General features: G+C 32.5%; 1 protein-coding gene across 1 annotated transcript in view; it reads right to left on the reverse strand.

Moving 5' to 3' along the window:
• Positions 1 to 276: 276 nt before the first annotated feature.
• Positions 277 to 15,793, reverse strand: part of LOC135225737 (AMP deaminase 2-like) — a 140,413-nt gene continuing 124,896 nt past the window's right edge. The window contains 5 exon segments of the mRNA XM_064265130.1: positions 277 to 5,974; positions 6,690 to 6,787; positions 10,238 to 10,486; positions 11,282 to 11,474; positions 15,460 to 15,591. Of these exon segments, the coding sequence (XP_064121200.1) occupies positions 5,908 to 5,974; positions 6,690 to 6,787; positions 10,238 to 10,486; positions 11,282 to 11,474; positions 15,460 to 15,591 (739 nt within the window). The 3' untranslated portion in view covers positions 277 to 5,907.

Raw genomic sequence — 15,793 nt, forward strand, 5'->3', positions numbered from 1 at the left:
AGAATACTCAGGTATGAGTTTTTTCTGTAAAAGGCAGTTCTAAGTGTATTTAGAAGGGTTTTATGTATTCACAGATTTTGGCTATCTGCGCGGGGGTTGTGGTACCCATCCAACACAAATACCGGGGGTCTACTGTACATGTATAAAAAAGTTTTCATAATAATTATTGTATGCACATTAAAAACAAACAACATTGCAGCAGCTGAGAGTACAGTATAAAAATGTATGGTTCTCATAGGGCTTGGCAGTTTTCACCGAGATGGGTATGAAAGAAAATTTATTTTATATTCCTTTAATAATTTACAATGAATGTACTTATTCCAACATACACAAAATCATAAGAAATATATGAAAATTTAACTCCTTTATATAAACCTTATATCTTACATAAGCTACAGTACACATACTAAACATAAGAAATCTTGAAACACAACAATGTTAAAATGCAGGCCATTGTTTCACAAAAACTTAATTCTGTGGTACGGATGCATCAGTTGAGTAAATAAGAAGTACTAGGCAGTGGTACAGGATGTGGCATAAAAAGGAAGTCACTCTGAATAGGTTTACCTGCTACATCTCTGGTGTCTTGCTAGGGGCACTATTCCTATTTCTGTTTGGGAAAGGGCTTATGTGCTAAAAAAAAACGTACCATGATAATTTAAAATCATGATTCAATAATAAAATATACAGCCTTGTACTCTGTCCACTTAGGAACAATGATGAGGTATATTTTCTTTCATGCAAGTCTTTCACACAATGTATATGTGATAATAATGATGATAACAATGAGCAGATTCAATGATGATGCAACACCAACACTGTTATGCAGTTCTTGTATTCACAGTTATTACACTTACACATGAATATGTACACAAACTTTCACTAACTGGCAACATTATTGTACACAAACTATCACTAACTGGTAATATTATTTATAACAGTCTCCAGACATGGCATCAGATCATCAGATTCAACCTTGTCACAATGCTGCATAAAAGGAGAAAAAAAGTGGCAGTCCAGAAGCCTCTGTGATTTATGCTTGGGACTGGCTTTGTTTTTTCTTGCTTTTCTTGCTTTACATATTGATTTTTATAATGATATTGCCTCTGCCATTTATTAAACATTCAAGGTATGTAGCACTGCCAGGGCAGTAACATAAAAATAGTCCATGAAAGCAATGAAACGGCATAATCTCTCTACAATAATTATCCAGTGTACCCCAAAAGAGGCTAAAAGACATAAATGTACTTCATGTGGTGCACTGTAGGCAATAAATATCCAATCGAGATATGGAACCACTTTTTTAGCCTCTTTTAGTCTTTCCTCAATCTCAGTCAAACTTCTCAATACTCCTTGGAGTTGTCTCTCAGTTCCACCCTCGGATCCTTGTACTTCATCTATATTTTCTGGATCTCTTTGCCTCCCTGTCCAGCCACTCCAACTTCCTTTTTCATAGTCTTAAGTGGTGAATGGCTGAAAAAGTCAAAATGCTTGGCAGCCTAAATTTCATAAATCAAATCAGTAATACTATAACAAACTTGAAGTTTTTTGGGTCAGCTCTACTAGGTCATTTTCCATTACTCAGTTGTGTCAATTAGATCTTCAAACACTTCTCTATCCACCTTCCTTACCATGGTTACATTCTGGCAAAAGTTTTTCCTAGCATAAATTTCCTCTGGCTAAGTAGCTTTAGTGGTGCTTTAGATGATATTTATGACAATTTTATAATTTCCATACCATATTTAATGGGATTATCATTCTTAAATGTAATGGGCCTCAAATATCTTGATTAACCCACTGACAAAGGAGCCAGCTTGAATGTGTGACGAGGTAAGTGGACAATTTACACTCGTATGATTCTGTGGCAAGAAGCATTGTAAGTAAGACATCAACAGGCATGCATTACTGATGAGATATCTCTTGACTTCCTGACCAAAGCAGCTATGAAGTTACTGTAGGACGAATTTTTTGGTAGGCCATGCATTATGTATCCCATAGACTGGCATTTGGATTTTATCTTTTCCTTTCAATCCTCAAAAGTTAGCAACTGTATAAATCAAGGCTGCCCTGATTAAAAAAAAAAAAACCTGATGTTAGAACACGTTAGCAGAAGCATCAGTCTCTTCTCCCCTGCCTTAAAAGAGGACAGAACACAACAGCTGCATCAGTCTCTTCTTCTCTGCTTTAAAAGCTGGTCCTCATCTCACTTTAAGTGTCTTTGGCACCTACCAGTGTCAAGTGCCAGAAGAACCATGTGTAATTTACAAGAGCATCATGGCAAAAAAGCTGCAAAGAGCTATCAATGGTACAAGCAAGCTGGACCATAAAGATAACTAACCTTTGAGCCAGTTAGCTACCACTGCTTATACCTTAAATACTCAACTGGTGCCTCACCAAAATGCAGTAGCTTAGTGTTTGCATATAAATCACTTACATTTCATGTATGATCCAATCTACATACGTATACTGAAAATGAAACACCTTTTGAATACAACATATAAAAAAACCAGTTATTCAAGACATTAAAAAAAAAGTTATTGAAGAGCCGATTCAAAATTAAGAGCAAGAAGAGATTCCCATTTGAAGCAACAGCTAATGTGCAGGTCAGAAGTGGAACTGTAATAAAATAAGTCTTTTTCATTGAATAAACTGGTAATAACTTAGAATGTTGGATTCGAATTGCATAAGAATAGATCAAAGTTCACTTTTAATAAGACAACTTGTAAAAGTCAGACATGTTAATTACATGATGACATGTAGTACACCATTCAAGAAAAATTATTATAGATTTTGAGGCAAAAATTAAATAACGGTAAAGTAATTTTATGATGACATGTAGTACAACATTCAAGAACAATTATCATAGATTTTCTGGTAAAAATCAATTAACAGTAAAGATAATCTAGGACATTCAATATGATATAAAATCAAAAGGAGTTAGAACAAACTTATAAAACTTGACCATAAAAAAATATTTTGCATGAAACAGCATTTAACTGAAATAGATTTATTACTCTTGTATGTCAATGTAAATTGATACTGTATAAAGTATTAAATAGAAGCATATACTGTACATGCTGTTTGGAACATTAGGCTAGTTACATTGCTGTCAACCCCTTTTGTATGCTGAATACTGAAGTCTGACAGGGCACTGGTTGACAAAAGCAACAATAAAGCAGTTTGTCGAAGAATGAAAGAATGATGTAGCATTATACAGCAATTTATTTCCCTTGATTACATTAGTTTCATAATTAGCATACATTAAGTTAAAAATTAATGCCAAATATGGCATAAAAGGGTTAACAAGTTATATATATTTAGCAATTATGTACTGCCCAACTGATTCCAAAATGATACAATCACTAACACTTTTATATCCAATCAAATCTCAGGGACTGAAAACATCACAGAGTTCTTCCTGCAGGAAGACTGGATTGAGGTCTTTTGTAGGCCTTCGGCACTTTTGAAATAGTAGGCCCTGAAACAAATTCTGAAAATTTATTCAGGTAGATTTATATTTATTTACATTGGTTGTGCAGACAGCTCTCTTAATGCTGGTATGACTCTAGTCATCAAATCATAAAGAACAGTGCTTTGTCTCTGCGTGCGTATTTCAATCTACAAGATCCTGCCGATTTTTGGAAGGAAGGCACAAGGCCACTGAGCCGAGTGTCTTTTCTGGTCCTATGATACTACAGCTAAGAAGGCCATTCAATAAAACTGACTGGGAAAATCTAGTAATTTTGCCATTTGGAGATTGGTATGTTCAAAGAGTAAACCATACGATGTAAGCTATGCTAAGCTTTACTTTGAAATATATCTTAAATTACTTTGACAATGACTAAGTTTCATCACAGATAGTCTGCCATTTAAATTGCTCTATTAGGTAAGACTCAATATTATTGAGTTTAATAATCCACATAAAAAACATTATACTGTAACTCAGAAACCAATGTTTGCAATAGCTCCTGTATCAAATTTATGCTATGTCGAGAAAACATAAAATTCATTATTATGGTAAAATTTACAAATGCAATTTAAAGAAAATTTCAAAATTGCTCTAAAAATTAAAAACTTAAACCCAAATTGATTTACAGTTAACTTTTTTAGACACACTTGATTAAAGATCTCAAAAATCAAAACATTAGTAAAATTGTATAAAACTTCATTCAATGCAGTGTCTTAATGCCAAAAAAACTACTGGTAAAATTCAGATGAGTACAGAGTTCCATTTCTAACAATGTATCAATAAATATGAAAAATATAAACTGAAGGACTCATAATTCACCTGCACCTATCACTGTCATTCCTCACAATGACTGACAGTTGATTTACTTATACTATTGCTAAATCATTTAAAAATCCCCAATTCAAACACAGAAAAAGCAACTTGTCAAATCTCAATGTCTGTTCCAAAAATGTTACTTTTAATAGCGCCCCTCTGCTACAGAACTGACTTGACTGTATATGTACAGTGCTGTTTACCAAAGAATTATTGCTCGAGATAAATTTTGGAAAGTACACTCACTCTTAATTCACCTTTGCTTCCATGTATGCAAAATATGAAAATATATTTAATTAGCATACAGATACAAAGCCAGCTTATCTATCAAAGCTTGTGTACCTTCTAAACGTTCTTTTCCATAATTTTTTTTCCTACAAAAACCATATTAAGGGATTCACATGACCATTATTCCACTTAAAAGCAAGGAGCAAAATACAATTATAATTGTTGGAAATAAAGCTAACAGCTCTACTGATGAATTTATTATATAAAAAATTTTGAAATACAGTAATACTTTGCAAGGATGTTAGAAAAGCTCTCAAAAGAAGTAAGGGAAAATGTTCATATAGTTCTATGACACTCCATGCTCATCTGCATAATTAGACTTTCTTTGCCTAACTAACTGTTTATCAACCAAATAAAATACCACGCTTTTCCTACCCAGTATAGTAATAGTGGCCCCAGGTTTATGACTGATGTTAAATAGTATAAAATCTATTACGTATTGTGAAACATTATAACATGCCTATTTTAGGAAAGTTCAAATGTGCTCCATTATGAATAAATATATATACTGTTTCTACAACATCCTTCATATAAAATGATAAAGCACTACATTACAAACTTAGGTTTAATAACTACTTTGTTTGGTAAATCTTACTCTATGAATGCTTTCATGGCAAGATTACAATTAATATCCCAACATTACCACAATACCATTTGTCTTTATCATATATTGTTCATGTTAATAAAGATATTTTTTTCTTGAGTTGATAAAACTGAAAATTGTAAATGTTTACTGTACTCTTACGATTTTGTGCTATCACCATTTTGGAAAAGACATAATAATCATGAGCCAAACACTTTAAGTAAGCTTTCATGTTCTGTAACACAAGAGATACAAGAAAACATTCTGAAAATGTAATCAAAGTAAATCTTCCTCACATGCCAACTTAATAGTATAACATTCAGTGCAATAAAAAGCATATATCTCATCCAAGACAAAAACTAAAATGACTACTTACAGACTATAGAGAGATCTATGTATAATTCCCTAGAATTCTGAGATAAAAATATACATACATTGTATATATGGTGTATATATATTTACTAATATAATTCTATATGTCAATGACCTAATTCTCTGACCTAGATAGCCTAACTTTATATAAATTCCTTAATAAATTCTTCATATTCTAAAAGCTACTTTTATATAACTATCATATATGTAAATCACAAAGTTCAAACTTTCACATTTTAAATACTATGACCTTAATAATACTGGTAAACTAAAATTTCTCTGATGAATCAACATACATCCTCAGTAAATTACAGTTTACTAACTTGTAATATCACTTGTTGGAAAAAATTAACTACATCTATTCAGGTTCTCCAAAACCACTTCAGTTTTCTTCTCTGCCCTCTGGTGGTCTGAAGATATTTGCCAACTCGTCCAACATGGTTTCATGCCTAGAATAACAGTATTAGAACTAGTAGAGTTTCATGCCTCAGTAATATTTTATCGAACAATAAAGAAAAACAGGAAGTATTTCATTTGAAAAATAGAGAAAACAGGAAGGATTTCATTTGAACAAAGAAAAACAGGAAGCATTTCTTCAAACTTGGGAAAATAGTATGTTTACTGGATTACTTGTCATGACAGGTTTGAAAAGGATAATGATATATTTGTAGAAATTACTTTAACATGATAATCAATAATTTACTTATGAAGAATATTTACAAACTAGATATTCTTTGGTTCTATTTTAAACTTTTAATTAATTACCATCAATACTCTTTAAAGCTGTGATGCAAATTAATTTGCAAATGCTGTAAATCATATATATGTATGTATATAGTATTTACTTTCAAAGAGAGAGCACTATGGCAATGGAAATGAACTCATCCAGACTGTCCATGACTCAAAAGTTACTTGACTCGTTCTATGCACATCTATTTTTATTAAATAAAAATAAGAAAAATCTCACAAATGAAGTAGGAAAGGTGATAAGAAATAAAAGTTACTTTTATTAATTGAAGAACTTAATAGTACTGTAAAAAGAAAATCTTGAATGATTTACTACATACTATATGCATACCATACTTTTATTCATTCCGACACTGCTTCAGAGAACCAAGAATATCTATACTTTATTTATTGTATCTGCAATGAGAAAACACTTACCTGTAAGCAACACGAATATTTGGAACATTGGTCCTCTTTATGTCATTGCCAGCAACTCCTTCCCGTGTGTAATTTGGCCCAATCCAGAACTGTTTAATCTGAAATAATCATAAATGTATTTGCTTCAGGAATGAAACAAACAATGAATTTTCTATGACCTTGCAATTGGGTTCCACTCAAGTATGTACAGTTTTAGTGGCTAGCCCTATGGCAGTCTGGCAATAAGGTTACACTATCTTGCAATCACATGCATCTTTAGTAAATAAAAAGACAGACATAGTCCTACTTATTTCCTCAAACTAGACCACATTACTGTCTTCACTTTGAAAAAAGTATAACCAATAACCTTTTACAAAAAAAAAAAAATTTCACTTTAATTACAGCTTCCTAACTGCATGAACCAGCAACCTATGTAAATGGTAACAATTTCATTGTTATTCACAGGTTAAGGTGAAAAAAAATTAGAGTTAAAAAAAACTGTAATGGACTTTACATGAACCCTGCACACTTACACTGGCTTTAAGGGAAGTGTGGTCAGTGTAATGAGTTGGGTAGCTAGGCTCAAGAAACTAATAAGATTCTGCTGTAAAAATTAGGTACTACGTACATCTGTTAGCATTGATAAAAAGTCATTTGACACACTAAGCTGTACTCCTAACCTAACAAATTTGGGATAATACTAATTTATTTCCCTTTTCAGTGCTTTGTCATCTTTAATGGTCATCCTTGGCATCAAGATTTTTTTCCATAACAACTGAATATTTTGGTTTGAATCAAACTCTGTGACAAACCTTTAACACTTGAGCTTGGTAGTTTGACCAAACAACTGACCGCTCACCATCTCCCCAGGATGAGCATCACCGAGACTGAACATTTTATGGTTGCTATTTGGGGTACATTCTTGGGAGTTGTCTTATGAACGTGTTTTTTGAAACAATTTTGCACAGCTTCAAAATATTATACTGGTTTATACTTATCCCTCTCAGAAATGACTATGGTAATGCTGGCCAATAGAGCATACAGACCTTTATCTTTTACATTTTTCAGTTGTATGAAAGTATACAATGGCATTGTGTACATTTACTGGAGTAAGCCTTGACACTCTATAGATCATATAAGTAATAAAGTAGTAGCACGTATTGTCAGACTGTGTTACCATGAATTTCAGGGTACATTACTTTTAACTGATTAACCTTAGACTAGTATTTATATTAAGAAAAAGTCACTGTATTTGATGGCATTTAAGACCTTCTACCCATTTCAGAAGGAAATATTGAGAAGGTAATTTTTTGTCTGCATGTAATTATTTAATGTTCTCAAAATATATAGCTACAGTATGTCAGAAGGTAAGTTGGTCAAAGCATGCAACTAGGACAGCAGGAAAAATGTTTTCTTTAATAATCCTACTATACTTTCTTAAATAAAACTACAGCAACTTAAGTAGTATAGCACAAAAAATGTTATAACATCCTTTCATCTCCACCTCCAATGCATAACTATTATGGTGACAATGAATTAGTGGACAGGCAGTCCCCGGTTATGTCATTCCGGATTTACAGTGCTTGCCTCATGGTGCTGTTAACCCCAATTTTTCAGTGCATTAAGTGGATTTACGGCGCTGTTAACTTCTTTTTGTATTTTGTCATACTAGTATCGTATGACAAAATACAAACATAGTAAATATGCATCTATTCTATGGATCCTTTAAAAAATTATGCTTTACTTCACTGCATCCAATAATATTGTGTATTTTCATATTATTATTGTATCATAAAATAAAAACATAGCAATCAATGTTTTGGTTTGGAAATCAGCTTACGACAATTGCGAGGTTAGTTTATTTTGCTGTACTGAACTTATATAAGAGCTATTTTCTTGCTTCTAGTTAGTGTAAATTAATCTCAAGATACTCTATTGATATGGGACATTACATTATATAAAGTGTTTTCAAGTCAAAATATCACTTGAATATGTATCGTTGTGAACGAAATTTAGTTATTTTTTTGTTATTAGATGGCGCTGAGGACATGTTTATTGCATAAAAAAATCAACGGATTGTGTTTGATATTTTCATTTGATTTCATCAGAATACTACAAGCTTTACATATTTATCTTTTATCAGAGTGAACACAGTAAAATGTGTTCTTTCATGCCAAATAGTTTTGATTAAAACACATCTCTCAAATTTTGTTTACAGTCAAGTTTGGTTGTGCTATGACGAAGTTTCCATGTTGCCGATGCACGATAATAGTTGTTAGCAGATGAACATTCTTTCCTCAGCTTCAGCTACAACTAGCAGCTTAAATTTAACAATATATGCTCTTGCTTATCTTTTCTCCATAGCAAATGAGGATACAGTAACGTAAAATTATGTCAGCCCTATTCTACTTAACGTTATTTGTAACATAACTACAGTAATTCTTCACTATCGTACGATGGTTGATAAGCAAGCAAACTGCTGTTGTTATTGGATTTGGTTGTTCATAGCAAATTAGCTGTTTCTGGCTGTATGCGTTTACACAACAAGTATAACTTTACTAAAGATACTTTTAGCATTCTCCTTTACTTTTTTTAATAAACTACTAGAAGATGGGGTAGGTAAAAAGATGGAGAAAAAGGGGTTAGCCTAACTAGAAAATGGGATAGATAAAGAGGAGGGAAAGAGGTTAGCCTATTGTAATTTGGTCTCAACAATTTAATTGGCATGTTACATAAGATACATGATCAAATCATTGTTTTAGGGTGAAAATTTTGGGGTCGCATGATATGCGAGATCATGTGCTACACGAGTATATACTGTATGTTTAATTCAATAAAGTTATATGTATAATTGAGTTTTTCTATGCAAGGTCAATATAAAATAATAGCAATAGTATAGGCTAGCCTGCTTGTGTATATGTACTTGCATGCATCACATTAAGTAATTTACACTACGCTCCTCTCTCTCTCTGGTACAGTATTTTCATTGACATTTATTTGATGCACTACAGTTCTGTACTTATCTCACAATAATGACTATTTTTTATCTGTATGTGCATTTGTGAGCATATGCATCATGTTAAGGTTAATTAATCACTGTGCCTTTCCTTCTTTAAAGTTTGTGACAGAGAAACACCAAATTTGGTCCCAAAGGTGCTGGATATGCAAGATTTTACTGCAATAATAATAAGAGTAGTTCATAATAATAATTATAATTAAGTAAATACTAGTAATATTGTACTATTATGGAGTTCAGCCGGGTACTTTCAAGAAATTTTTCAGGAAACGTCATGTGCACCACCAAATACAGTAACCCATAAATTACAGTGATGCTACAAACCTTGTTAAGGGAAATCAGTAAGCATCTAATATAAAATTGGTACACTTTCAATTCTAAGGTAATTATTTACTGTACTGACGGAAGTCTCTTCTGGCAGTATAAAAAGATTATATTGAAAATTATGTATTTGTTTCCAAATTAGTAATTATCTCCTACTGCAAGATTATATTTATCATACACTTTGAGGAAGAACCTGAGAAACCTTTATAAAAGAAAACAAAATTCCTACCTCATGATCAAATCCACTCATTAGGACGGAATTTCTTGCCAGTTCACACATATCTGTTGGAGACAGTTTCCACACCTGTGTTGCAATTGAATATTCTTCCATGAGGGGCTCTTTTGTGAAGTGGAATTGTAATGGATCATCAGAAGACAAAGATACCAATAAACCACGAGCCAAGTACTCTGGTAAAGGGTTCCGGTGATAATTCAAGAACAGAGAATTATTTGAAAGAGGAGACATTGCAATACCAATCTGTAAACAGAAAAGAACATTCTTTCATTCTTCTCACAGAAATAAAACCTTGGTAATTGTAAAATACTAAGATACCATTAGTGGTACTCTTCATGTGTGAAATCTTGAATGGGATTTGTAAAATTGTAACATCCTCGACCCAAAAGTTCTTTAGCCCGAAGATGATGATTTTCCAATACGTACTGTGATATAAAACTCTGGTGCAAATTAATATTAAGAACATTTTTATTCTTTCTTTACTCGTACCTTATTTAAAATTTTTATCAAAAGCTCCTTATTCGTGTCCTGTCTATTATTACATTTTATCAATAAATACGCTATGAAAATCTGATTTAAAAGAAATTCCAACTTACTTCATTAACATCTAATGTTCCAAATGGCTTTTACAAACTTGAATTCTTATGTACAAGGACCAGCTGCCAAATTCACCTGATCCACTCTTAGTAATAATACAATTATTAACTAAAATACCCAAGTTTGTATTTCCTTCACTGACATACAAAACTTCCAAGTTTCCACAACATCACAGTACTCAAAACACAATTATAGTTTACATAACCAATTATTCAAGTAAGGAAACATCTAAAAAAATAGTCTTACTGTGTTGAAGTACTTAAATTTAAATAGGATAATTATGTGCCGGCATCATACATAATTTAACAAAATATTTGGGAACTGTAATTATAAACATACATCTAAAGAACACATCAAATACCAGTTAACTTTAAACTGTAGGCTACTTCATCTGTAAATATTGTTTGAATCCTGCTGCTATAACAGTTCAGAAAAGCTTACCTGAGCAAGATAGTAAAGGAATTGAAGAACAGGAGCCTTGCGAAGCAATAGACCATGAGAGATGTTCTCACTTAAGAGAAAACCTGATACAAGGTGCTGAATAGGACCAGCTTCACCACAGTGTGGTCGTAGAACAAATGTGTTAAGGCCACGCTCCCACCGCAACTGATTCAAGGTGCACATGTTTGCAAACCTAAAAATTTTATGACAGTACTTTAACATTTTTTAACTTGAAAAACTAGCTAACTTACAAACAAAAATGTCTGTAGCTGCATAGTAAGTAAATTAACCATCAACCCCCAAAAAACTAAGCTGTATTTTACATTCATAAACTGTAACACCTGATACATATTTGCATCCACTAAGGAATAAAATGTTTAATCTACTTTCAAAACAATACTAATGCATTGCCATATTGTTTGAAGTACAGTATATATCCAAAAATTCATTGTACAATACACATACAGTAGAGACCCGGTTCACGACCGTATTAGAACTCGACATAATCGGATTTCGCCACTAAATTTCCAATAAACTTTGTATCTGTTTTCAACCAAAAAACCAGTTTCCGACCCCCGACCATATGATGTTTGTAAACAAAACTGTTTCCGCCAGTCGCCCCTAGTTGGCGTCATCCAGTGCTACCAAATGTAGCATAATTTCATGTTTTTTAGCATAATTTGACCCAAGAATTGGAGCTTAGCATAATTTCTTTCACACTTAGGGTTCTAGTACAATTTTAGAATGTATTTTCACTAAAATTTTAAATAAAATGCAGAAAATTCCTCAATTTCATACACAGCTATAGTGAATGTATCTTCAAGTGAAATTGCCTCAAAAGCAGCACTAACAAATGAGTTAATTGCTAAGTTTGAACCCAACTAAGGAATGTTAAATTTTGTGAATATAAATAAATACCCACAGTGGCATGACAAACGATCAGTAAAGTGTTAATAATGTTTTTTCTTCATGAGTAAAGAATTACTTTTTTCCTTTTTTAAGTTTTATTTTTTTCAGTAATCAAAATTTTAATTATGTCTGAAGTGATTTTCACACAATTTTCAAGTATTTATTCATTGTGTATGTGATCTGTTAAAGAAAAATAGTGTTTCAGTAGCATGATAATGATCAAGTAATAAGTACGTATGTTTTTCTTCTTGAGTAGAGAACTGGTTTGTTTGTTTACCTTTTTTTTTAGTTTAATTTTTCAGTAAATATCAGTAAATAACAAAATGTTATATTTGAAGTAATTTTCACACATTTTCAAGTATTTATTAATTGTTTATGTGACCTGTTAAAGAAAAATGGTTCTGAGTGGCATGATAATGATGCAATAATAAGTAAAACTTGTTTTTCTTCACATTTGTATGTGTGATCTTCAAACATTTGTCAAATAGTATAATAGTGATTGCATATCAAATAGTGTACTAGTGATTGCGTATGTGATCTATTAAAGAAAAATGGTGTTTTATTACGAGTTTCCTAACATGTAAAAAATCATCAAATTATAGTTATATATTGTCTCTTCCGTCAATTTTTATCATTTCATCCTAACATATAAATGTGTTTAAATTTCCATACATCGTTGTTTTAGCTCAAATGTATTAGAGAAATGAGATAATGATAGATTAATAGCTAATTTCTGGCACAAAATTGCACCATATTTGGCATAAATTCTTGCTTGGACCGACTAGCATAATTTAGCAAAACGGTTGGTAACATTGGTGACGCCACTCAGTGACTCAGCATTGTTTAAAGTCCGAAACAATGTTTACAAACATTCAAACATGTCGTGTCTTGTACACCTTGCGCGCATTTCGTTTATTTGCTTTTTTCGGTGGTATCAACTCTATATGCAGTTACCTTTTGATTCATCATGGGTCCTAACATTACTACTGGCTATCTATTAAAACCTTTTGCTATTGTTAATCTCTGAAATAATGGAAAAGTGTTTACATGGCATCTCGCGTTTTCCTTCAAAATGTTTCCATCATTTCCAACTCCAAAATAAACCTCAAGTTTCGTCTATCCTCCTCCTCTGCATGAAAGTGATGAGCGAAAAAAAATTTAACCAAGCACCCTTGCTTGATTTTTTTCAAGCGTAGACATATTCTAAACCATGCTCACACATGAGGCACCGCGTTTCAGTAGGCAAATGCAATACGTATTTAAGTAGGTTTTGGAGTGAAGGCAATGTTACGTACGGTTAGGTACATGTGCGGTTCAGTAGCGAAATGCAATCTTAAGCTTTGTTAAGCTTTCCGGTAAAGAAGAAGTTAGTCATAGTTTATATCAGAGAAGCCACTATGCCATATTAAGTGCGTAGTAATCAAGAAATTAAGAAGAATCTTTTATGTCGTACTGTAATACGTTAATGTTTACGTGTAAGATTTGGTAGTGAAACCAGTTACATACGTAACATGTTCGGTTCGGTAGCAACGCAATCTAAGCTTTTTAAGCGTGCCGGTAAAGAAGAGGTTAGCCTTAGGTTAACTCAGAATCCGCTACGTATACATTAATTATAGAAATTAAGTAGATTCTTTTAGGTCTACTGTAAAAATACGTCATTGTTTACGTGTGAGATTTGGTAGTGAAACACTGTCACATACGTAACGTGGTCCGTCCGTTCGGTAGCGAACGCAATCTTAATCTTTGTTAAGCTTGCTGGTAAAGAGGAGGTTAGCCTTAGCTTAATCAGAGAAGCCGCTTATGGTATAGAATAATTATAGAAATTAAGACGATTCTTTTTATGTCTACTGTAAAAAGACGTCAATGTTTACGTATGAGGTCTGGTAGTGACACAGTTTACATATGCAACGCATGCGCGGTAACGAACGCAATCTAATCTTTGTTAAGCTTGCTGGTAAAGAGGAGGTTAGCCTTAGCTTAATCAGAGAAGCCGCTATGGTATAGTAATATATAGAAATTAAGACGATTCTTTAGTCTACTGTAAAAGACGTCACTGTTTACGTATGAGGTCTGGTAGTTGACACAGTTTACATATGCAACGCGTGCGCGGTAACGAACGCAATCTGTATGCTTCGTTTATAAGCGTCCTCGTAAAAAAAAAAAAAAAAAAAAAAAGGAGGCTAGCTTGATATTAAACTCAAGAGATGCTGGTACGTAATGGTATAGTAATTAAAAGACATTAAGAAGATTCTTTTACTTATGCTAACGTATATATGTACCATGCAGTACCTAATAATTGTCAAAGTCCAATAAGCTTGAAACCAGCCCATGATATTGGACAATTTGCCGTAAAAGACGCACCTTTTTTTATAAGGACATTTATGAAACAAAATCGTTAGTATCATAACATTACATTTACTGAAAGATAATTTTCAAGCGATTTTGTATACAGTATTGCAGTCGACTCCGTAAAAGATTTACCATAAATTAATATCGAATGTAAATGTTTCTAGGCTTATAGCGAGATAGGTTTCTTTACTACCATAGTCCCGATATAAACCACCAGGGCTGCGCTATGGTTTGTTTACATCCTTAATTAAATGCCGACTACTGTAGGCAAATTTTTGCAAGTTTTGATAAATATAGATTGGTTTAATTTTAATAGTTTATTAATTTACTGTAATAATTAGACTTGCTTTTCAATGTTTTATTATGTTAGCAACACGTTTTATGCCTACCCACTACACTACGTTCTACTTACTATTTACCTAGGTAGCCTATGGAGCTTGGTCAACAATCAGTTGGACACAGGCTAGTTTTCTTTTATACTGTATATTACACATTTAAAATTATAAATATACGTTTAACATGATATTTATTTAACTTTTAACTTATTTAGTTGTAATTTACATGTAATGTATTGTATAAAAAGGCAAGGTTAGGTAATAACTGATGGTCAAGAACGGATTAATCCATTTTCAGTTATTTCTTATGGGAAAACTTGATTCACTTCTCGAAATAATCGAATTTCGACGCTCCTTCTGGAACAAATTATCGTCGAGAACCGAGGCTCTACTGTACTTGAAATCTCATATAGTTTAAAAAAATGTCTTGTAATTTTAAAGTATATTTATATTTGAACTATAGTATTCACCTAAGAGATTATAACATGGCATGATCGATGTATTAGAAAATGTTAGCAAATTTCAATAAATTGCAATGAAATCTTAACAAGATATAGTGCATGAAAGTTCCTGTCAAAAACTCACATGTAATAGAGGTAATACGCATATGGTGGGTTCTCAGTATCTGTCCATAACTGAGGAGGTGGAGAATCTTTGTCCAAGAGAGAATTCTCTGGTTTGCTTTCATCATCAACACTATCAAATCCAATCACATATCTGTTAAATAAAAAAAAATTGTGAATACTGTTGCCCCAACATGTTTCTATCTAAAATCTATATAGATTTTGTGCCCTCAACTTATTAATATGCATGATATTCTCAACAAGAGACTGCATAATATTCACATAATACTTCAAATGCGTGCACAATCAAATATAATATTGTTTAATACACAAAATATTTTATGCAAAGGTGTTTT

Source organism: Macrobrachium nipponense, chromosome 13 (assembly GCF_015104395.2).
Source record: "Macrobrachium nipponense isolate FS-2020 chromosome 13, ASM1510439v2, whole genome shotgun sequence".
In the NCBI taxonomy this organism is placed as follows: domain Eukaryota; kingdom Metazoa; phylum Arthropoda; class Malacostraca; order Decapoda; family Palaemonidae; genus Macrobrachium; species Macrobrachium nipponense.